Genomic DNA, 25,716 nt, shown 5'->3' with positions numbered 1-25,716 from the left:
CCACTTTTTGGTGGGCCTCTCCACAGAAGCCTCCAAAAGTGGTGCCACTCTGTCTGGGTACCACAGGGGGTGTCGGAGGGGGTTTAGGCACCCTGGACTGAGTTACCTTGGTAACTCAAGTCGCACTCTTGTGTGATTGGCCCAAGTGGTGAGCCGGCCGGCTCACCACTTAGCATGTTTGATTGACAGCTAGGCTGAGTGAATGGGGGTATGCTGCATAAAAGCAGGGCTTTGGGGACTCGAACTTCAGAAGTCGCCACAGGACCTGAGAATCCGACGAGGGAGAAGCTGAGCCGACCTACCACGACGACACCACCGGTGGAGCCCTGCGGAACCGACTCACCACTTCCCGACGACAGAGAAGATCTCCCGGCTGGAGAGGCTTCTTCCCCTGACTGGTGGGCACAACCAGTTTACCTTTCTTTCTTCGCACCCCAGACCGGTTTGTGGTCGAACTGCCCGTGCCAAGCACCCCGGCGGCCGGATAGCCACTCACCACTGAACCGCGAATCAACGGACCGCTCCTTGTACCTGAGAAACTCCGCGGCTGGTTTCTTCCCTGGCAGTGCAACGGACTCCTGTCTTCCTATACGACGAGATCCTCTCCTCCCCCGGAAGAAGCACCGACTTGCATCCGCTGACAGGATCAACTGCCCCGCTGGAGTGTTCTCACCACTTTAAGGTACCGTGTCCGCCAGGCCTCCCTTTCTAAAGATTGCTACAAGCTAATAATAACTCCTTAACCTTCTGGACTGGGCTGGCCGCCTTGACCCTCTAACTGGTCCCTTTCTTTGGTCCAGCTCCTTTTTGAACCATTACAAGACTTTTGTGCACTGCAACCGTGTGACTTTGGACACATTTCCTTTCGATCCTCTTAAAGCGGATCCGGCCTACTGACTCTGAATTCACGATTTTACTTTGCCTTCCTCTCTTGTTATGTTCTAGTAAAAGTGTTGGGATCTGTTTCAATTTGTTCTCTGCTTTTCTCTCCCTTTTTAAAACGAATTATTAGAGTGCCATCTACGTTAAGCGCTCACCGCTGTCTGAAAATAAGTGGGGCTTTACTTAAGACTTGTCTAATATTCTTTTAAGGGAGTGTATATCTTTTAGTGACCGTGTTTTTGAATTGCTTACTATTAGTGCCTGTGTGTTTTTCTAGCTGTGGTTTTAAATAAATAATTACATCTCTTTTACACCAAGCCCTGGTCAGTGTTTACTTGTTCTATTGTGTGCTCTTGACCTATTGTGAATACTCTGTATACTGCCTAACTCTTCTTGAGGGAAGTCTGACTGCTCAGCCACAGCTACCAAGTGAATCTGTGTGGTACAGACTGCTACCAAGTGGGTCTACTGCCAAACACCTGTAGTCTTAAATCTTTTGCAGTGGTCCCAGAGGGAACTGCACAGGTTTCTGCCTAACACATCCATATACTAAGAACAACAAAAGATGTGTTGCTTACCCCACTCCCATATATAAATGGTCAGGCAATCTTTAGTCCCAGTTGAACAGTCAAAGCATCTAAAGAGAATGTTAATGTTAAAGGATGTTTATACCGCACACTATCGCCACCGGAGTGGTCCTCTTGTGGATCTAAAAGGGAAAGAGGGTGAGATGGGTTAGTAGGACTGAGCTGGAAAATAGCAAGAGACCTGTGATGTGCTGTTGGCAGCAACAGTTCGGATAACACAATTCGCTGAGCTGAAGTGTGGTTTTCGGTTGGTTGTCGTTATGTGTTGTTGTACAAGACTATGTGTGGTTTGTTTTGTTGTTGCTGTGTAGTGAAGTGCATGCGGTTTGTTGTGCTTGGAGGTGTGATTGTGTTTGGTTTGAGTATGAGAGGTGTGTGCAGCACAGTGAGATATTTAGTAGAGTTGGTTAATGACAGCACTATCTATATGTGACTCATGCTAATCTTCACAATTTTATATAGATGTGAAGCATGCTAATCTCCACAGTTCTATCTAGAAGTGACGCATGCTAATCTCCACAATTCTATCTAGATGTGACGCATGCTAATCTCCACAATTCTATCTAGGTGCGATACATGCTAATCTTCACAGTTCTATCTAGATGCGACACATGATTACCTTCACAGTTCAGTCTAGATGTGATGCATGATTACCTTCACAGTTCTATCTAGATGAGATGAGTGATTATCTTTGCAATTCTGTGTGGATGTGGCCTGGAATCACAATTCCAAATGAGGATCTTTAGAGTCTCTTGATTATTTGCATTCTCGCGTCCACCCACATTGTTAAAATGCAACAGATCATAGAAAAACTCCTGATTGGCAGTCCACAGGTATCCCAACACTTCAGCTAGATCATGCCCATCATTCACTGGACCTAAGGCTGCTACTGGGAACACCTCCAAGACCAATACTTGCCTGCATTTTCAATTACAGAGACCAGAACACCCTACTTGGGTGTGCCATAGAAAAAAGAGAATTAAAATATGGTCCTTCCACCATGTATTAGCCCTTCTGTACACAAGTCTATAAAAGGCTTCCAATAAGCAAAAGTGCTCCTTCGCAAGCAAGGCATTCAATATGCTGTGATGTTTCAGTCGAGCCCAAAGTGGTTTACAATGGGTAGAAGATCCTTTTTTACAGATCGTTATCTTGCGCTCTAATTTGCCATATAAATATCCAACAACCAAAACTTGATATCATCTCGACACTCACCACAAGACTTGAGTATGAGGCCATACAATCTGTTGGCGGGAGTGCTTGCCCCCAGTTTGCTGCGAAAAGCAGGCTTTCTAAGCTCCCATGTTATTTCTTTGGTCTCAACAGAGACGTGGAACGCAGCTGGGAACTCCGTCACCCCCCAAAGCGTGCATATCCTGATTAACAGTTATGTTGGCTGTTGGTCAAAGGTGGACGCGAGTCAGTTGAGGTTTCTGGGTTGGGGAGATTTGGTGGTTATATGGGTTTTTGGGTGACCAAAGATTATGTTCTAATCTGAATGGATATGCTGAAGAAGGCTGAGAAGGCTGCTTAGTGGAACCACATTTACTTTACTTGGAGCTACTGGTTTGGGAAAAAACTGCCTCTAAAATGTATTGATCTGTTATCCAGCATGCTGGGACTAAACCTAAATGTTCTCACATGGAATGTTCCAGGTATGTGATGCCCTATACATTTTGAGAAATCCTTTGTTGTAAGCGACACTGTGCTAATGTTCTCTTGCTACAGCAAACTAATTTACTCACTGGATGGACATTCCTCTCGCTGCGGCCTCAGACTGGCGAATGCATCGATATTGTTCCTAATGTGTTTCTATTTATATTCATTGCCCCTGAAGGCACCCACTCCCCGACACATCATACAAAAAAGGACAATAATGGACATACACTGCTAGGGATTGAGACCAGGAGATGGATTGCAAGTGAAATTGGTTTATATAAGATAAGTTGTGCATGCAGAGAACTCTGCTGCCTGGAGAGCGCTCTGCTAAACATTACACAGACATCACATTATAATGTTTACATGCGGGAGAGTTCTCAGGGTAAAACCTGCTTAGTGAGTATGGGGAGTAGTACACTTGGTGAACAAACCTATAGTGGATCAGCCTGCAGCGACAATTCAGGGAGATGTATCGCGTTTGCATGCAAATAGCCTTCCACTGTTCCTCACAAAACGTTTTCCCCAGGGATGCCTCCCACCTGGCTTTGTATGCGTGCTTCTGCACCACTTTCCCATTCCTTACCAGTTTGTAAATGGTGGATACTAATTTTCTAGCGGAAGTGGGATTGGTTATATAGCTTTGTGCTGGGTGGAGAGACAGTGCATGTGGGAAGTTAGGCCATTTGACCCTAAGTAAACTCTGCAGTCTATAGTAATGAAGTAAGGTCACTGCATCGTGTACACCCCTTGAGCTTAGACCTTCCCATGACATGAAGCTACCATCTTGCACCAGATCCCCCAAGGTGCGCACTCCCAGAGATTGAAACCTCTCCCTGAAGGACCTTTCGTTTGTGAGCGGGATTCCTGGTATGTTATATACTGGTGATTCGGGTAGGAAGTAAGAAGAGGTCTGGAGTATCTGGTTTATCTTCTCCCACGCCCGGCATGTTGTCACAATGGGTTGAATTTCGCTTTCTGGGACCGGGACCCTGTCACCCCATAGCATGCCCATTAGGGCATCTGGGTGCGTTATAGCCCTGGCTAACTGAGCGTGTGGGGATTCAGGGCCGGGTGAATTCCATCCGCATATGTATTGTGCCTGCGCGGCTAGGAAGTAGAGGTGCAAATCGGGGTATTCAAGACCACCCATCTCATACGTACAGACCAGGATATCATATGTCACCCTAGGCTGTTTACCCACCCAGACCAGTCTCGTCATCAATCTCCGAACTCGAGTCCAGTAGCTAGCTAGGGGCCAAATTGGGACATTATTATAGACATTCAACAGCTTGGGGAGTATTACCATTTTTGCCAGCGCCATGCGGGCAGCCTGGGATATTGGGAGCAGAATCCATGTTTCCACTTTCAGTTCCAGGCTGTCCAATGGCGCAACATAGTTAGTTTTGTAAACGTGGTCTCTGGATGGGGATATAGTGATGCCCAAGTAACGCAATCCCTGAGGGCACCACCAGAATTCATTGCCCACATCGGTCTCTGCACCACCGGGGTTAGAGGGAGAACCTCGGATTTCTCCCACTTAATCTTGAGCCCAGATAATTCCCCGAATCTGATAACTTCCTGCATCAGAGGTGGCACGTTTCGGCGAGGATGTTTAACGTAGAGAAGGACGTTGTCCACATAGAGGGATATAATGGAACGGTGTGAGCATGTACGAATCCCTCGCTGAGCGTGTAGTTCCCAAATGTGGCAGGCCAGGGGTTCCATCGCAAGGGCGAATAAAATAGGAGAGAAGGGACATCCCTGCCTGGTGCCACGCGTGGGGTATATATAGGCCGATGTGGAGCCATTCGTGTACATAGCCGCCCTTGGCGCCGTCTATAGAACCTCGACCCATTTCAAATAAGTTAGGCCTAAGCCAGAGCGCTGGAGCACCTCGAACAGGAAGGGCCACTCTACCGAGTCGAACGCCTTATCGGCATCAAGGGCGGCCGCGACCATAGGTATTTCAGGGTTAATGTTGTGCATAAGGGTAAACCGGCAGCGTAGATTATTCTGGGTGGATCGTCCGGGAATGAATCCTGCTTGATCTGGTTACACTAAAGCCGGCATATGCAGGAGTAGACGATTATAGACCACTTTCACTTATTAACACCAACAATAAAATACTTGCCAAAATTCTTACTAACATACTGATTGTGGTTGTACATTGGGAGAGTGTTTGTGTGGGGGGTCGGCTGGGATCTTGTGGGGATGGGAGTTTAATACCAAATAGGGTACCTGTTTGTTGTAAAACAATAAAGAAAGTTTTTTAAAAAAAGGCACCACTTATGTAGACATTTAAACAAGTCACAGAACGAATGCTCCCCAAACTCAAGAAAGCGAACAACCAAGCAGGCTTTCCGGCAGCCCACTGACCATGAGATCTCCACATACCATTCTCTCACAAGTGAGCCTTAGAGCCACGCCGCAGTGGGGGAGGATAAGAATAGCTGACCTGGGCTAATCCTTGCTGGCCAGGGAACTTTCCTTTGCGTGCAAGGATGCCCATGGACTCAGCACTGGTGCCTTGTGCCTGTATGGGCATCTGCCTGCTAGTAGAGCAGCTGCAGTGACTGGGGGGCCCGTGGGGTGGATGGCATTGGGCCTGGGGGAAGAGACACTGCTAGCAGTACTATTGGCCATTCCAATCGCTTTGCAGGGTTCCCGGCAAACTCTGTGGATACAAAACTGCGAGGGGGCTGGAACACTCTTGCCCCAAGAGGTATTGTTGGTTGCCTGGACATTGGAGGCGGTCTGCACCTTCTCAGACAGCGGGCCACTGGGGCAGACTGTGTGAAGCTAGAAGTGAGGTGGGCGCATAAGCAACCTCACCCCTCAGTGTTGTTGGTGTGGCCTGCTCTTGAGAACCTAGACCTGTGGGAGCTGAGGTGCACCATGATCTCGTGATCGGGTTGTGGGGCTTGGAGGCTGCCGACTGTGGTTGGAAGACCCCGGGGCCAAGAAGTGTGACCTGGCTGGGGTATATGGGAGACCTGGAAAGCCTGCACGGCCACGGTTGGCAAGTAGTCACGGCCACTACTTGTCTTGATCCTGACTGGCTGTGCGTATTGGGACACAGTTGAGCAATATGGGAGAAGAATCACTCTAAGCTCCAGTTTGATACCCTGTAGTACAATAAGAAAATGAAAGCTGTGGAACTGTCTCTTGCGGGTGAGCATCCACCAAGGGCAACAGTCTCCAGTGACGCTTTGAATGACATTTGCGCTATGTTCACGCAGGTTCAAGCAGGGATTCAGTCTCTCAATGGGAAAATGGACACTTATTTTTTTCAACTTGTTTTTATTGCATTTTCTGAAAATAACACATCATAACCAACTGTGGGACTAGAACATTGTCCCTTTCCCCTCACTCCCTCCCCTCTCCCGTCTCCCCCCCCACCGGCAGTCCAATGTTTATCCAATTCTTGATATGTCCCTGTGATTAATCCCTCATGTGATCATTTCCAGAATTCTGATTTTATGTGGGCACCATTGCAGCATATAGTCACTTTGTAAGTATTCTAGCACCGCCCCCAGTCTGTTTGGAAGTTTTTCCGAGCCCCTTGTATATTGTACGTAATGCGCTCCATTGCAATGAGCTGCCAGACTCTCTGCAGCCATTCTATCTTGGATGGCGGGGATTCCTGTTTCCATCTTTGGGCTATTGTTAGCCAGGCTGCAATCAGGAGGCCCATAACATTTCTCTTCTGGGTCTTCGTCATCGTCCCGTCTCGGGCAGTCCCACCAGATATGTCTCCATGTGCCCTCCTCTCTGCAGCCTCGCCAACATGCGTTTTGTTTTGTGTTGTACATTCGGTGTAGTCTTTCTGGGGTGTAGTGCCATTGGATCAATGTTTTTGTCCACGCTTTTCTTTGCTGGATCGCCCGTGTCCATTTGGGGATGATTTGCCAGACGTATTCCCATTGGTTTCTCGTGATCGCTCTCCCCAATGATGTTTCCCATCTCTTCATATATTGCCATTTTGTGCCTTCCGCTTGGGTATTAATGAATTTGTACAGTATTGATAGGAATTTTTTATCTCCTGTTTGCGTCATGATATATGTCTCGAATGGGGTTAAGTCTCTTGCCGCCGCCTGCGTTATCCTTGGAGTGGAGAGCCAATGATGGAGTTGTTCATATTGGTATCTGTCTCTTTCCGTGAGGCCGAGGAGTGTGCGGCATTCCGTGAATGTTCTGATCTGTTGGTCTTCTTAAATGTCGCCCACTTTTGTACATTCGGAATCTAGCCATTTTTTGAAGTCATCTTTCTCTGTGCCTGGTTTGAATTCCGGGTTGTCAAACAAAGACATGAAGGGGGCTGGGTTTATTGTCAGCATTCCTTGTTTCGTCACCCTGTTCCAGATTTCGAGGACTGCACTCATAATCTCACTGATTCTGAGGTTTGGGTGCCTATGTTCGGGGCTTGTCCACAGGAGATGTTGGAGGCTTTTCCTTGCCACTGCTCTGTCTTGCACCGCCCATAACTTCTCTGATGTGTTGGGGATCCATTCTTTCAAGACCCACAGTTGGGCGGCCTCGTAGTATTTCCGGAAGTGTGGTATTTCTCCTTCTGATTTAGGGGCCGTAAGTGCTATATTGGAGAGTCTCTGTGTTTTGTTCTGCCAAATGTATTTGTTGATCATTTTGACTAATGATTTGAAGAATGTGGGCGGAATTCTGATTGGGATTGCCTGGAAGAAATATAATAGTCTGGGTAGTATTGTCATTTTTATCACTGTTATTCTGCCCCACCATGTGATGGATAGCGGTGTCCACTTGTCCAGATCCTTTCTCACTTTGTCTAATAGGTGCGGGTAGTTTCCTGCTTATAGACCTTTGAGGGTATTGGTGAGGGTGACACCCAGGTAGCTGATCCCTTCCTCCGCCACTCGAAGTTGCAGATCTCCTGCACGTTTCTGTATTTCCTTTTTATTGCCTGCTAGAACCATTAGCTCTGACTTTTGCCTGTTTATCTTTAGACCCGATACCCAACCAAAGTCTTCTATTGTTTGTATTAGTGGGGGCAGTGTGTTTACCGGTTCCGCTAGGATGATCAGCATGTAATCTGCATAGGCTGCTGTCTTGTGGATTGGGCCCCTCTTTGTGATGCCTTTGATTTCGGGGGTGTTCCTAATTTTCGACAGTAGCGGCTCCAGGAAGATGACATAGAGGAGTGGGGAGAGAGGGCATCCCTTCTTGGTACCTCGTTCAATTCTTATTAAGTTTGAGAGTTCCCCGTTCATGGCGATTCTTGCCTTTGGTGTGTTGTAGTTGGCCCGTATCATGTCGATGTAGGTTTCCCCAAGGTCTAGTTTCTCCAGGGTTCGGAAAAGCATAGACCACTCCACGCGGTCAAACGCTTTTTCTGCATCTATTGCCAGGAGTGCGACTGGGGTGTTTAAGATCCCGACTTTCTCTATCAGGTGGGTGACTCTTCTGATGTTGTTGTGTGTTGTTCTGTTGGGGATACATCCTGGTTGGTCCTGGTGTATCAGCTTGGGAAGCAGGGGGGTGAGTCTATTGGCTAGAATGTTGGTGTATAGTTTGGCGCCTAAGTTTATGAGTGCTATGGGACGGTATGAGCCTGGTGACTCTGGGTCCTTCCCTTTCTTATGGAAAACCAATATTTTTGCCTCGTTCGTTGAGTTTGTGATGTATGCGGTGTCCTTGAAGGTATTAAAGAGATCTGCGAAGAACGGGCTTAGGGCTCGCTCGTAGGTTTTGTAAAAGGTGGCGATCGTCTTTTGTTAGGGAGAATTCTCATTGATGGCTAATTTCCCTCACCTAGTGTGTCCCCCAGCCGCTTTGCTGGACTTCTGAAGTTTGTTTCCACTTGGTAAGAGTGTGAGCTTTCCCCCACTCTTACCTGTGTTTTGCCATGTTTTCTCTTTTTTTGTGATTGTGGACTCTGGAGTACACCACTTCAGTAGCCCCCTTCTTTTGTGTGTCACACAGCACCTTCAGTGCAGTGACACCGGGTTGTCTTTGAGACTTCCCACCGACTCCATTTCTGAGGCTGACTACCGTCCCCCAGAAAAGGGTAAAGTTGCCATTAACTTTACTTAGTCAATCTACTACAGATCCAGTACACCCCATCTTCCATGGAGTACTGGAAAGAGTTACTTCGTATCTCTTTTTATCTGTACCTCCTATAGCATTGTTTTGCTCTTTTAACATTTAGACTTGGCTGGTGGTAGTGGTATCTACCCTAACTTTTCTACCGCGATTATATTAGATAAACGTGATATTGTTTTAGGCTATTATTTTAGCCTCGAACATAAACCCGCTTGACCAAATTGTCTTTCTCTTGGCTCCGGTCGGGTTTATTTGCCATTTCTTTTTGTTTAAGTCCTTCTTGTGTTTTACTTTGCGCGGCAAACCAGGTTTGCGTTCTTTGTTCACCGTCTTTTGGTGGGCTTCTGCAGAGAAGCCCTCCTCTAGGCGGTGTCTAGGTGGACTGAATGTGAGGGAGGGGTGTAGTCACCCCCTGCACAGGGTATCCTAGGAAACCCAAGTCGCACTTTGCCATGATTGGCTGAGGTGGTTGTCCAGGCTGGACAACCCCCCTGCTGGGTGATTGACAGCCAGGCTGTGAGAATGGGGGTTTTGTGCATAAAAGGCAGGTCTCTTGGGCTAGAAGTCAGAGTCGCCACTGGAACTACAAGGAACCGAAGAGAATCAGAGAGAACGACGACTGCTGCAACTATCCTGTCCCGGTGAAGCCCTGCTGCAGTCCAGAGCCATCTACCCTTCGTCGACCAGAGAAGATCCAGTCCGGAGTCTTCTTCCCTTGAGTTTGGTGAGGATAACCAGCTCATCTTCTACAGCCAGAGGATCCTTTCCCTTGGTCGAAATCGCTGCACACTGCTGTAGTGGTCCGGATAGCCATCTGAAGAGCCTCTCCTGTTTTTAAGGAGCGCACCTTTTATTTTCACTGTCGCTGCTGCCGGCCTTATCCCTGTGTGGTGCAGACCCCTTCAAACGTCCTCCTTCACCTCGAAGCTCCAGGAACCGTGGGTCTGCAGGAAACCATCAGGAACAACTGCCAGGGCAGGAGCTGCACCATTGGAGTAAGGTACTGTGTCCTGCTTGAGGAAACGGGGTGTACCCCTTTTCTTCATCTCCAAGGCTTGCCCTTGTCTTCCCTCCTTCTTATAACCTTTGCTTCCGAACATTGACAATATCAAAGTACTCTTGGCCTCGTTGAATCGTGAACTGTCTGACTGTGTGATCCTCGACAACAGGCCCCCGGTGTCACTTGATCCTGGCTCCGGCCCTTTGACTCTTGAACTCCTGTCAACAAGTGATTCTCGATTCTGTCTGCCTAACTATAATATTGCCTATGATTTTTGCCTCCAACTCCCTCTGGGTATCTCAGGTGCTAAGTGTGTTTTTGCCCGGTAGCATTTCATGTTACGGATATGCGTTTATTCAGTAGACCGAACTGTCAAAAAGTGATCGCAATTGTATTCACGGTAACGAGTTTTGTAGATAACACCGGTCCATTCAAACACAGGGTACGTACCTTGAGACATACTGTACAAAGTGAATTGGTTAGTTGTAGTATATTTTTGTGTGGTTTTAAATTTAATAGAAGTGTTGTGTTTATAACAAATGGTTTAAAAATAAATGTACTTATATTTTTCTACCTGAAACCTTGAGTCAGTGTTTGCTTGAGTCACAGTAATTGTGGTCTATTTGTGTAATGTCTGCTACTGCTCATATACTCTTGAGATAAGCCTGGCTGCTCCGCCACTGCTACCACTGTGACATAGTAGTACAGGCTTGTACCAAAGGTAAAACTTGTATTGCCACCTGTAGTCTTAATTGTGTAGTGATCCCTAAGGGCACTGCACAGGATTCTGCCTAACCTCTTTGCAACTTCCTCTACCGTTATCTGTGCGTTGAGTGCTATTTTCTCCTCTGGAGTAATGGTTGGGAGTTTCGTGTCTTTTACACAGTTTATTTGGTCTATCGCTATTGGATTATCCGATGAGTATAGATCTTGGTAATAATCTCTAAAGATGTCTTTTATGACTTTCGGTTGTGTTCTCAATTGGTCTGTGCTATCTCTCAGCGCCTGTACTGTTTGCCTTTCTTGTTTGCCCTTCAGCTGTCTCGCCAGCAGTTTGTCAGCTTTGTTGGCTTTCATGGCATACCAGTGTTTCAAATGGAGTAATTGGTTCTCTGCCCTTTTTGTTTCGGATTGCCTCCAGCTGTCCTTGTATATGTCTATAGGAACTCTTCAGTTTCTGAGTTTGCTTGAAAATTGACACTTTAACTTATAAGGTGGGCCAAATGCAGGTTCGATTGGACAAACACAGGGAAAGATTGGATGAGGCTGAAACCAGATTGTCAGCTGTGGAGGGTGAATCATCGGCGGCGACGAATCTCACCCAGATTAAAAGGGCGCTCAAGGAACTAGCAGACAAACAAGATGACCTGGATTCCAGATCTCGGAGGAACAATCTACGTATTGTGGGTGTCCTGCAGTTGGCCAATCAAAATTCTCTAAAATCCATAATCATTGCGCTCTGAGGGTTTCTCCTCCGTATTCATTGTAGAGCGAGCACACCGGATTCCTAGCGGAGGACACCCAATCCCGGGTGCTCGAGCCTGCCCCATAATTGCGAAACTGTTGAACCTAAGAGACCGAGACCTGCCACTCTGTAAGGCGAGGGAAAAGGTTGCCCTGACGTATAAAGGTGACAATGTAAAAATGTTCCCGGACTGCTCAAATAAAGTGGAAGCGTTTCTGAGGACTTGCATGGATGTTAAAAAAAACACTGGGATAGGGGCCTAAAATATGCTATGATGTTCCACGTGAAGCCCAGGGTGGAACACAATGGGCGTGCTCTTTTCTTCCAGACTCTGGAGGAGGTCAATAGCTTCTTGGAATCCTTGCCGCGAGCTCGACGACAAGTGGGGCATGGTGATGAGATGGTGCACTCCCCTCATAAGGGCAATGACAGAGTACAGCAGTTGATTTCCATCAGACGCATGATGTGGTGTAAATGGCTAAGGCAGCTGCATGTTTATATGGGGCTGCGGAGTGGTTGGGCTCAGGGGTTTTCCTCATGTGTTTGCACTCATGGGTTGAATTTGATGGGCTGCGGGATAACTGGTGGATTGGGGTTGGCGGTAGGAGTGGGGAGGGAGCAGGGGGGACTTGATGGGGGGATTGTGGTGTTATGGTTTTGACGTGGCGGTAAATCCGCTGCCACTGTTGTTTCCAGACAGGCTGATTCCGAGTTCTGCAGGCGGGAGGTATCACTCAGGTCTGTGATATCAGGTCTGGCCTGGCGGGAGTAAAGCCACCCGCCTGCAGGTGGAAATGGAAACACCGGCTCCGTCATATGGGACTCCATGGGAATGGGGATTTACGGAATTCCACCTCCGGAATTACTGAGTCACCAGGGTTGTAATGCCCCAGTGATTCCGGCAATCACGGAGGCGGAATGGTATTTCGGGTCCGGCAGCAGCCTGCCAGTTTTTCTGGCATGGCTACCTCTGGACTCGTAATGAGGCAATGAGGCCCATAATGTGGCTATTGCCTTCCTGCAGGAGTCTCATCTCCCTCCTGATAAGGAGGCCCAGAGAGGTAGAGCAGTAGAGCGTGGGGCTGTCATAGGTTTTTCTCATCCTACTGCAGCTACTCTAGGGGTGTGTGCATACTCCTCAATGACTCTGTGGGGTTTCGGTTTGTAGAAATGAAAAAGGACGATGAGGTGAGGGCTCCGGTGGTCACAGGGGCTCTACAGGGGCAGCTGGTTACTCTGGTTAATTAATACGGACCGAATAACGATTCCACTGACTAACTGCAGTGGATTGAGACACAGTTATCCAAACTCTTGTATAGACTTGTAATATGGGCAGAAGCCTTCAATGAGTTGATGTCTCTGGGTATGGATAGGACGCAGGGAGTGCTGAGATCACCTTCTCGGACCATGGAATTGGGGAGCATGTGTGAGACCTGGGAGTTGAGGGATATTTGGAGAGTGCAGCAGTGTGAATCTGGAGTACACCTTAAGGCCTACAGTGCACCAATCAGCCTCCAGACTTCATTATGTTCTGATCTCTGCTAGCTCCACGAGATGGGTGGTTGACTGTGAGATGTTGGCCCATACCTTGTCAGATCATGCACCGGTGCTGCTGGTAGTGGACATTTCGGGGAAACTTGCACCTACGCCGGTCTGGGTTTTTAAGAATGAGGGCCTCTTGGATAGTGTGTTTCGCAAGGACATCTCATATATGATTACTAATTTCTTAGCAGAAAATGAGTAGTCGCTTAGGTCTCCGGCAGCATTATGGAAGGCATTCAAGTGTGTGGTAAGGCGGGAATGTATTTCGAAGGAAGCAGGAATCTTGCAAGTGATACGGAAGGAACTGACAGATAGGGACATCCGTCGGTTACAAGCCGATAAAGATCAGAGTGGGGACGTGGCCTTGGGAACCCTGTTGCAGGAAGAAATAGACAAGTTTCAGGAGGCAGTAAAACAGGAAGGTGCGTTTTTTACAGAGGTGGTTGGCAGCGAGGCAATACAGGGAAGGTCAATGTCCTGGAAGGTTGTTAACGAGGGCAGCAAAGGCCGAATCCTCCAGTAGACATGTGATGGCTGTCAAGGATAAGCACAAGGTTACTGGGTACACGGATAGCAATATAGGTCGAGCATTTTGGGAGTTTTATGTCAATTTATATGCATCACAATGTGGGGCAAAACAGCAGGAACTGAACCGGTTTCTGGACAAGGTCGCACTGTACTGGTTTGGGGCACAAGGGAGGGCGATGCTGAATAGTCCAATCACAGAGGAGGAGGTCCACAGGGCAATTAAGGCACTCACGGCGAGCAGAGCACCAGTCCGGATGGCTTCGCTGCTGAATTTAACAAAGCATATATGGCTGTGCTTCTTCTTCATTTACTGAGTATGTATCAACAGGCTTTTGATGGCATGCTTCCTAGTGTGGTAAGAGAAGCAGTGGACACAGTCCTTTTAAAGCCAGGGAATGAGTTGGATGAGTGCGCCTCTCGCTAATTAACCTGGATAACAAGATACTAGCTAAGATTCTGGCCACTAGGCTAGCGCCCTTAATGTCTCGATGTGTTATATCCGACCAGTCGGGCTTCATACCGGGCAGATCCACCTCGTACGGGATTCAACACATTTTTGGGTTAATTGAAGCAGCAGACTGTGCTGCCCCCCTTTTGGTGGCAGCGTTATTAGACTTGGAGAAAGCGTAGAGTGGCCCTTTCTGTTTACGCTTCTGAAACAAATGGGGTTGGAGGAGGAGTTGATCATGCTAGTAAAGCTGTTATATACGTCCCCAACGGCACAGATGAGAGTTAACGGTCAGCTTACCGAATCAGTGTCCTTGGTTAGGTGAATGAGTGAGGGTTGCCCTCTTTCACCACTCCTTTTTGCTATTGCGCCTCTCGCTGAATTTCCTGAAGCGAAACGGAAGGACATAGTCCTGGGATAAAGGATAGTGAATTCCAAATGACTCCAAAAAACTGGGGCCCTTCCACTGACTTAAGACAAAATAATAGTTTTCTCACATAAAGGCACCTGTCAGATTTCTTCGCAGATTTATTATTCTGCAACATGATGAATGACCCTGAAAGCCTAATGTGCACCTATTGCTTCAGACTGCAGGGAACGGTTCAAATACTTATAAGAGAAAAGAGGGATTTTGACAAGGAAGATGAATACTCTCTTGGCTTGATATGGCTATAATAATGACCTTGTTAAGAACTCAAGAGTGGTATCAAGAAGTACATAGTTGCTTCCTGTCCAAAATCACGGCCCATAAGAAAACATCAAAAACACCCATAATCGGACAGACCCTATGTTGTCTGTACACACTTCCACCATGCCTACCAATAACAATAATATTCCTTAGTTTTCCTTCTGTCTTACTATACAGAGGAACAAGTGCCTAAGGTTGTACAGGATCTTAAACCCACCTCATGTCCTGGTTATGACTGTCCATCTTGCATTTTCAAAGACTCTCTAGATCTTCTTGTCTCCTGGCTTACCAAGCTAATCAATTTGTGTTTTGATGAAGGCACAGTTCTGTCTGTTTTGAAATCTGGATTACCCCATTACTGAAAAAAAGACAACTTATACCCTTCTAATACAGATAATTACTGCCCTGTCACCAATGTACCTTTTATTCTGAAGGTTCTTGATAAACTTGCCTACATCCAATTTCAGGCCCATGTAGAAAAACATAACATTGTAGGCACACGTCAATCAGGCTATCGTGCTCGGCATGTTACAGAAACGCCATGCTTGATCTCAAGTCCACCTTGGCGAGCATGGCAGACAAAAATCATCCGGTCCTGCTGATGCTTTTAGACCTCTCTCCAGCTTTCGATCTTGTTGATCGTACTCTTCTTGGGACTAGGCTCGGAGAGGTCGCCAACTGTTCCACCTTGGCTTTTAAATTGATTGCTTCCTTCTTGGGTCCCCTGATAGTGAGGGTTTGTGTAGGGAATAACCATTCTATCCCTATTACACAAACATGCAGTGTTCCGCAGGGTTGCTGTCTGTCGCTGCTTCTTTTCAACATTTATATCTGGCCATTGCTTGATCTGTTGAACCGCCTGGGTGTCCAATATACGAACTATGCCGATGACACCTAGGTTGTTATTCAGCTCAATGGACAATACAAGCAGGACTTAGCTACTCTTAACAACATTTACAAACCCATCCAGCATTGGATGGCCTGTAATTCATTAGCCTTAAACAACAAAAAGACAGAGCTTATTATTTTTGCCACCAAGAACACTCGGCGTAACCTTACATCAGACTACTCTGACTTCTTGATCGCTGATCAAATTATAACAGTCTCTAAAAAGGTGAAAACAGTTGGTGTTATTCTGGATGATGAACTGCCTATAAAGCCCCATGTATCCTACATTCGATCGTCCTGTGGTTTACTCAACAAGTGCATTCAATATATTCGACCCTTTATAACTGCTGGACATTGCGCCCTGCTGTCCACAGCACTAATATTTATTTATTAGTATTTATAGAGCGCCCAGCAGCCCTGAGGCATTGTGGCGCTGTTACAATGAGGCTTGCTGGTTACATACGGATGAAAAACTTAGTTACAGGTGGTTACAGCGGTATACATACTTGGTTACAGGAGGTTACAGAGCATACATACTTGGTCATGTGAGAGACAACAGTGTTGAGGGACAAGAGGAGAGAAGGAGGCATAGCGAGCATACGGGAGGTGCAGAGGTGTGGGTACCCGGGGATCATGGAGTTACTTGAAGAGAGTGGTTTTCAAGGTTTTGTGGAAGGCTGAGAGGGACGTTTCAGCTCTTAATAAACTCCAGACTGGACTACTGTAATAGTCTTTTCACCGGTACCACTGCGATTAACATCCAAGTCCTTCAGGTCACACAGAATAATGCTGTGCATACCTTCTTTAAGATCTCTCGTCGCACACATATCTCCACCTTCAGAAGAAATTTACACTGGCTCCCTTTGAGGCAGAGAATATCTCACAAGGCCCTCACTCTGGCTCATAAGTGTCTGTCTCTCTCAAGCCCAGTATATTTATCTGACCACATCAAGAGCAAGAAAACCGCCAGAAATCTTCAGTCTTCCGCAGCTCCCGTACTTGTTCAGCCAAGATTCAAATTGGCTCGTTTTGGCGGCACAATCTTTGACATCTGTTAGAGAGAATTCTCTGTATAGGCTAATTTCCCAAACCTAGTGAGTCCCCCAGCAGCTTTGCTAGATTTTTGGGGTTTAATTTTTTCTCCTGCTAAGAGTGAGACTCTTTTTCTCCCACTCTTAGGCATGATTTGAGAATGTCCTTTGACTTTGTAATGTGTTTTATGGGCTATGGGGTCTTTTACTCCATAGGGCTTCCTGTGTTTTTGGGATGTGTGTTACACAGCACCCTCAGTGCAGTAACACAGGGGTGTCATAGTGACCCCCAAACATAGACTCCATACCCTGGGACTGACTACTGTAGGGGCATGTAAAGTCACCATTGACTTTGCTAGTCTTAAATTGTGAACAGAACCAGTACAAACCATCATATTGTGGAAGTACTGGTAGAGGTAATTAGATTGCCCCTGGGTCTGGTTTTCGAGGGGGCACTGTGCAGTCCCCCCTCGTCGAGTTTCTGGCTGGTGGCAGTGGTTACCACGCGAAATATTCCACCGGAATATTTCCTATGGGATTTTCCCATTCATTTTAAACGCACCACTTTGTTGGTGCAATGTTAAAGATACCGCCGGGTTATTTATTTAATATTTATTCCCCGGTTGTGGCTTTTTGCCAGGACTCGGTTTTAAAATGGCGTTTGTGTTCGCCTCTGTAACTCCAACCCAAGTCGAGCCCTTTGTTCCACTTTGGGCGGGCTTCTGCACAGAAGCCTCCAAAAGTGGTGCCACTCTGTCTGGGTCTATAGGATTTGTGGGAGGGGGGGGGATAGGCACCCTGGACTGAGTTGCCTCGGCAACTCAAGTCACACTCTTGTGTGATTTGCCCAGTGGTGAGCCCACTTAGCATGTTTGAGTGACAGCTAGGACTGATGAATGGGGGTTTTCTGCATAAAAGCAGGGCTTTGGGGACCTGAACTTCAGAAGTCGCCACAGGACCTAAAGAATCCGAAGAGGGAGAAGCTGAGCCAACCTGCAACGACGACACAACCGGTGGAGCCCTGCTGAACCGACTCACCACTTCACAACGACAGAGAAGATCTTCTTCCTGGAGAGTCTTCTTCCTTTGAACTGGTGGGGTTAACCAGTTCGCCCTCTTTTCGCCTTCCTGGATCGTCTCGTGGTTGAATCGACCGTGCCAGGCAACCCGGCGGCCGGATAGCCACGCTTCACCACTACTGCGAATAAAAGGGTAGTACCTTTTAACCGGGAAACTCCGCGGCTGGTTTCTTCCCTGGCAGTGCAACAACTTCCAGCTTTCCTCCACGTCGAGATCTTCTCTTCCCCTGGACGAAGCACCAACTTGCACCCACTGCCAGGAACAACTGCCCCCACTGGAGCTTTCTCACAATTTCAGGTATTGTGTCCCGCCTGGTCTCCCTTGCAACAGACTGTCCAAGGTGTCCCATAAATCCTTGACTCTCTATCCCAGGGTGACCTGGGACCCGTTAACTAACTTTTCTGAACTGATCCAACTCCTTTTTGAACTATCTGCAAAGACTTTTAAAGTGTACATCAACTGTGTGATCTTGGGCACATTCCGCCTTGCTCTCTCCAAGAGTGGGCCTGGCCTATGAACTTTCTTTCTCTACAGTAGACTCTGCCTTTCTTGACTTGCTGTGGTTCTTTTAAAAGTGTTGGTATTGTGTACTTTCCTAATTCGGCCTTTTCCCTCCCTTTTTAAATAATTATTGGAGTGCCATCTTGGTTAAGCGCTCACCTCTGTATTGAAAATAAGTGGTGTTCATTTCCTAAGACTTGTCGAATAATTAATCAGGGAGGTGTATATATTTCTAGTGACTGTGTTTGAACTTGCTTGACATATTAGTGCCAGTGTATTTTTACAAGTGTGATTTTAAATAAATTATTATAAACTTTTATACCCAAGCTCTGGTCAGTGTTTGCTTGTGCTATTGTATTTTTTTTACCTAATGTGTATACTCTATATACTGCCTAACTCTTCTTGAGAGAAGTTTGACTGCTCAGCCACAGCTACCAGGTAAATCTGGGTGGTACAGACTGCTACCAATTGGGTTTACTGCCAACACCTGTAGTCTTAAACTTTTTGCAGTGGTCCCTAAGGGAACTGCACAGGTTTCTGCCTAACAACATCCAAGCCCCTCTTCTATGGAACTCTCTTCCTGTGTCCATACGCCAAATAAAGGACTACCTGCCCTTCAAAAAAGTCATTAAGACTCACCTTTTTAACCTTAGTCCTGACTAATGAACTCGCAGTCTCATATCTGTCTCCTGGCCTGACTCATGTGTGTTTGTATGTCTAGTCTTTGTTTTACGTGCGCCGTGAGGCCTACAGGCATGTGGCACGTTAGAAACATTTAAATAAATACATAAATAAATGTCTAGGATTTAAGAACTTAACTGGCTAGTCACTGGGAACCTAATATTCCCAGTCACTGGGAACCTAATATTCTTCTTGGAACTGACTGCATATATATAATACATTGAGACAGGAGGGATTTATGTATTCAATATTTATTTATAGCCCTGTCCTTTAGAGCTGACGTAAGGATAGATAGTTGGAATCCCTATGCAATCCAACGGGGAGGGAATTCCATTTTCGCTTAGAACTGAATCAAAACACTCTTATACATATCTTACTAAGGTGACATTTAGTATTTGTCATTAAAAGCTGTAAAGTTGAGCTGAACTGTCGCAGTGGAACAGGTGGTTTGGCTGATGCTGAGGAAACTCGAGGGATTTCTTCATAACGGGTGCAAAACTTTAATTGTAGTCCACATCTAAACCGGTGCTGTCTAATTTTGGCTATAATATCCTTACAGGCTTGCTTTTCTGGTCATTAAGACCTTGTTAAACACCCTTACTTCGCTCAGGCTTTTAACTTAATTTAACTTAATCTCTGGGCCGTTACCACCTGGGAGAGCTAGCCTGAATACAATAGAAACATTCCGTACTTTAACTGTAATTCATGCTCAATGAGTTTAGTGTTTGAACAGGCTTACTTCAACCATTTTATCTCTATCCTTTGACATCTCCCCTGCACTCAGGGTACTCCACTGGCTCCCTATCAGCTGACGGGCCACTTGTAAAGCCATGTGCATTATCCACCGAGCCATCCACAAGAAAAGCCCTGAATTCCTCCAATCCAAACTCTCATGCTACCACTCCACCTGACTCCTCTGATCAGGCTCAGCCCACCTCCTGGTAGTCACCGCCTCACCCACCCACAAGTTCTCCGTCCTAACACCCACCTTCTGGAAACTCCTTCCCCTCACTCTACGTCTCATAGAGGACCACATAGCCTTCAGGAAGGTGCTCAAAACCCTCCAGGATCATGCCACATGGCTACTTCCTCTCTCACAAAAACTGTTCAGTGGTAAGCAACCCAACCCCCACCCAAGCCCCATCAGCCCTTTCGCCATTCAGCTGCCTTGATTACACCCCATAAGGCCATTCAGCTGCCTTGATTACGCCCCGTAAGGTATCCTCTAAGCTTGATCCCCTGATTACGCCCCTTAAGGTATCCTCTGGGCTCGGGCCCTACTTCTCGACTCCGCCTGAAACACAGGCCAGGCAATACACTTATATGATTTTGAGGATGGGCAATGTATTGCACTTAAACTTACCTTTAGGGTGAGCAACTAGATTGATGTGAAGGAGAGCAATTGACAGTTGTTGAATGGTTTTGAAGATGGGCAAAGGTATGATAATCATATGTATCCTAAAGTGGGACATGTACTACACTTGGAAGGACCTGGGGTTTGGAAATGTACCCCACTTAGAAGAAAAATGAAGGTGGGAATTGTATTCATGGATTTTGATAATGAGTATTGGCTTGCACCTAGAGGGAATCCAATGGGTGGTCAACGTTTAATGTATAACAATTGTATTCCATCTGTACCCTGCACCTTGAGGATTTAGCCGAGGATGTAGCCGAAGACACGGCTGTACTCCCTCACACACCTGCTTCAGACAGAACTCAAACACTTCACAGCACCCTTTTCATAAGAATACAGCTACCTTCCATGACAAAGATTCGAAGTGTAGCTACACACATAGGTATCGATCCTCTTACACACCTCTACTGTTTAGCTCCCTAGTGTACCCCTTTCCACCCATCCACGTACCATTTAGACAGGCACTTGGCCGCTCCCTTGTTAATTTAATGGCCTAATGCACACACGCATACTAGCATTTCCAACGTTCCCATATTTTGGTCTTCAGTCCCACCGAGGGCATTCAAACTACAGCGCATTGGTACCAATCCCATGGTGAAAGGCTATATACAAATGATGAGAAAAAATGAATAGGGCACAAAAAGGATGACGCAAGGATAAAGCTTTTATTTACACAAAACAAAATCAACCCTAGAAAACTCTCCTCAAAGCAAATATTGATCAAAGGATAGTCTCTTAAAGTGTTCCAGGTTGGTCCTTATCCCATTTCCAAAGTCCAAGTGATTATTGGGTTGTGTTTTTTTGGGGTTCCCAAATCCTCACCAGATGACTCTGAGGTACGGGCCTACAGTTCATGGGCAGGGTGCAGTCTGGTAGTCTCCTCCAAGAGATAGCTTCTCCCTCTGGGACTACTTCCTTGAGGTCTGGGGTCTGGTCTTGGGATTTCTGGTGTCTCCTGGTAACTTCCCACTTCTGGGCTGCTACTCACAGGAATACTCTAACCCTGACTGTCACTGCCGTAAACTCCCAGACCCCTATTGAGTGCACTGTCTCATACCCCACTTCCTCATATGAAGTCTGCCCTGAACTGGTCCACCGGAACATCCCTGCTCTTGCTTATTAGTAGGGGTGCCTGCTCCCCCACCTCCTCAGGTATCATCACTTTAACCCCCACACCTCTCTAGCTTACTTCTGTTCTCCTTCCAAAGGGGTATTGTGTCTATTATTCTCTGTTCTCCTCTCCTCCTTTACTCCAACCTTTTGACTGTTCTCCTTCCCACCTGAAGGTCTCTCCTCCAGGTTTTATCAACTTCTTCTCCAACCTACTCAATCCTCTCTCTCACTAACAGCCAACTCGTTCCTCCAGTACTCCTTCCAGTACACCTCTAGCTTGCCAACCTACTCCAAACACCTCTCTACAGGTCCTACTCCAACAACACATACCAGCCTAAATTGGCCGCTTTTTGTAGGGTGGGATCCCCTACACCTAGGTAGTGCTTAGGAATATTGGTTTCACTTGGGCTGTGTGGTTTGGGCTGATATGTGATTGATTAATATGGCCTCGTAGGGTGTTGTCCTAGACTTAATTGAAGCCATGTCACAATTCTGGATTTTCGAACTGGCCTGGGTATGGGGGTAGTGAGTGTTCTCCAGGAATCATAAATTCCTTTGCCGACTTTACCATGGGACATTTTGCTTGCCTTGCACGTGAACTCGAAGTAAGAAACCCCGCTGGTAAGCTTGTGAAGCGCCTGGTACATATATAACTTCTTTGTCACAGAAGAATGGACTTTATATACTTTACTTTGTTAGTGTATAAAGCAAATCATTTTCACTTTGTTTGCAAATAAGTTTTTATCTGCAGGGTATCCTAGCTCGGCATGAGCACTACTCATAATGTGAAATGCTTTCTTAGAAAATAAATACTTATTGTTCGCTCGGGCATTGAAATGTTGCCAGTTTGTGTCCATAAAGGAGAACTCTCTAGTTCCAACGCTGAGGGCTTGAGTTTGACTAGGGAGCTTAAATGGCTCTATGAGGTTGTTTCCCTGATGTCAAGAGGAAACGTCAAGGTTACTTAACTCCCACTTCTCACCTGTTGACCCTCTGTGTCTGTAGGGGGATGTGATTATAAGTACTTATATGACTGCCCCCTGCTATAGTGCGGGGATCCAGTTGGGGTGGTGTGGGCATTCCCAGTATACCTTTTCTAGGTCCAGCATCTACTCGCTCAGAGGGGAGGAGGCTTGACCACCCATTGTTGGTCCTCATGGACATTGTTAAACCATCTTCTAGAGCTGTCCTGTATTTCCACTTGATATCAATGTATAATTCTGTATCCTATAAAGAAAATCAGTTCCAGTATCCAACTAGGGAATATGAGGTCATGGTGACTCTGAATTAAGCAATAATATATGCACAACTAGCTTTCCTAGGTGGTAATGGCTCAGAGAAAAAGTTAAAGGCCTGAGCGAATCAACTGTGTTTTACGTGGTTTCAAGGGCTGTTACCAACCCGGGAAGTAGCCTGCACGCTTATTATATCTTTTAGTACCAGGCCATCCTGTCTGGAGTTCTAATAACATTTGTAAGTAAAAGAAATGGCCCAGCGACTGTTTCGGAGTTGAACAAAATAAAAGGACAGGGTTGCCCTAGAAATAGTGAAGAGAACTACTGATGGCCGTCTGTTCTCTATTTCCAAAGATGATTGTGGTACAAGGAAGCGAGCAAGGCTATGTCCAGGATTCAGGAGGGTGTTGCGATGTGGGGCTGGAGGAGGTGACGGGCGGCAGGAGGGACTGGATAGTGAGTGGGGGCTTGGGTAGTCTGATCCCTGGATAATGTTCAGCACTGGTGGGTCATGTACTTAGGCCATGTAGAAAAACAGTGTTTTGGAATGTTTAGTTCATAATATGAATAAGACTTAGTTATAGCAGTATTGACACTTTTTGAAAGCCTCTTGAGAAAATATGCATAATTGCACATTATTCTAATGTGCTTCATTTCATCTGCAGGAGAGCTGCGACACATTACAAAGCTGAAACCATGGAGCCTGTTTGACGTTCTCATTGAGAAGTATGGATGGCCACATGAAGATGCAGCACAGTTTACAGATTTCCTGGTCCCTATGCTAGAAATGGTTCCAGAGAAGCGAGCATCTGCTGGAGAATGCCTAAGGCATCCTTGGTTGTGTTCTTAGCAGAATTTCCAAATATACCATTCTGACCCAGCGACTATATTCTTGTAATTCAGCCCTTAATAATGACTGTCAACTAATTCTTTGTAAGGATTACAAAGTGAGCTGGTTTCAGCCTCAGACCGTTAGTTTCACTTTAAGGTGTTGTTATTTGACATTTTGCTTTTTGTGTATGATGGTTTTGGGGAAGGGTAGTCTTTCGTCTTCAGCTAGTAGTTTTCAGAAACACTTCTGAAAATGCTCACTAATATGTGCTAAAAAATGTTCCCATGTATTGTGACATTCAAATGTCAGATTTTTTTATCAAGTATTTTTTTCATGTGTTTGGCAAATTTTGTATCTATTTATGAAGAATTGTTTTAGCGGATGATGAGTGTTACATAATTTACAAATTTAAGAAATTATCAAGTTCAACTTGAAAAGTAGCAATGAACTATAGGATGTTATCTTCTGTCACAAGGGCATAATTTTGTATTATAGTGTATGTAACCTTGTACATGTGTATTTTCATGAAATAGGGGACAGGGACTCACTCCATTTACATAGTACAGCTACTTTTGAGCGCTTTCTAGCCCACGAGCTGCATGTAGTGAGTTAAAACTGCTTAAAGGAGTCCTGTAAATTGTACTTCGACAGTTTCAAAAGAAAGCTGATCTTGTTTGAATACTTAAGCACCCCCAACTAGCACTTTAAAGGAAGGTAAAACGTTTTTATTGTCTACAAGTATGCATTCGATTTTGGTACACCCAATATCGTTGTGCATACTTAAGGAGCAATAGCAGTGTCCCTTAAAATGTGATAAAGAAGACATGGCACCGTTTGTTATTGCCTTAATTACGCACTGTAAGTTGTACATTACATAATGTTAAAATAAAGTAAGCATGGGAACCTTTTCCCTGTGTAAAATTGCAACATTTATCAAGATGTATATTTATATACATACATTATTTTGCTGTGACAGAAATAAAATAATTGTCAACCTTAAGTGTATTGTGATATACAATTTGCAGTGTGATGGGCACAGTAATTAAACCCAAATTCCCAGACCTTCTTGCAGAAAGACCAGGTTCATTCCATATACAGTTTTATGTAAAATGTAAGAAAACTAATATATATATATATATATGCAATATATATATATATTGCATATTGCACTGGTTTTAATTGTTTTCCCCAGGTATTGACATATACTTACCCTTTTACAAGTTCCATGTAGTTTTGTTTGAGCATTTCTTATAGAAACTCTGTTGCAGAATCCATGTCATGGGCAATACATATTTTAGAATGTAAAATATGGAGGTATTTTTTGCCTCTTTTAGAAGTGTTTCGAATGACTGTATGTTTGTTTTTGGTTTTACACATTAATTATGGTGCAACCTTTTCTTCACGGCAGTCTGTTAATAAGCCTTTGCAATAACTAGATTGTGAGAAAACCCTAGTGTTGTAAAAGTAACCAATTGTTGTTTAAGGTGCTTGCAGTTGTCTAATTAAAGTGATGTTTTTTCATATATATTTCTCATTGCAGTATGTTTCCTGGGGTCAGTAATGACATTTCAAATATTACAGTAACATGTTCAATGAGGATTATAAGAACATTTGATAAAAATAAATGGGTTTAAAAATAAAGGAAAACACATGAGTATCATGTGGTTTTTCAAACTTTAGATGTTCCTTTTTAACACAGTAAACTTGTTTATTTTTTTATTTTGTGTATTGCAATGACCAATTGCCACTCTTTATATCACTTTTACAATATGGGCTGCACTTACAGATAATTTAAATGGAGCACATTGTTTTTGTAACTTTATTTTGGGTTGATTAATGTGGCCATATTATGGTGGCTCCCAAAGAAACACACAGGCTGCAAAAAGTCTGGCACACTGAAGTTTGGCAACTCTGAAGTTGCCAATATATTGATAACAATTGTCTGTTTTCCTATTTGTTGGTTTTCAATAAGTGTGTTTTGTTAGAGATGTTATTGTAAAGCTAATACCACAGTATTATGGATGTTTCACAAAATGTATGACCCAGCAGTTCATGCGCGTGGCCTTC

General features: G+C 45.4%; 1 protein-coding gene across 3 annotated transcripts in view; it reads left to right on the top strand.

Moving 5' to 3' along the window:
* SRPK2 (SRSF protein kinase 2) overlaps positions 1 to 25,172 on the top strand; it is a 1,693,306-nt gene extending 1,668,134 nt beyond the window's left edge. For all 3 annotated transcript variants that reach the window (XM_069629122.1, XM_069629123.1, XM_069629124.1), the window contains one exon: positions 23,483 to 25,172. In XM_069629122.1, the coding sequence (XP_069485223.1) occupies positions 23,483 to 23,667 (185 nt within the window). In that variant the 3' untranslated portion in view covers positions 23,668 to 25,172. The remainder of the gene's footprint in view (positions 1 to 23,482) is intronic.
* Positions 25,173 to 25,716: the final 544 nt, after the last annotated feature.

Source organism: Ambystoma mexicanum, chromosome 12 (assembly GCF_040938575.1).
Source record: "Ambystoma mexicanum isolate Mex_15411 chromosome 12, UKY_AmexF1_1, whole genome shotgun sequence".
NCBI classification, from domain to species: domain Eukaryota; kingdom Metazoa; phylum Chordata; class Amphibia; order Caudata; family Ambystomatidae; genus Ambystoma; species Ambystoma mexicanum.
Note: the sequence above shows the minus strand (reverse complement) of the source record. Positions and strands in the feature narration are given on the sequence as shown.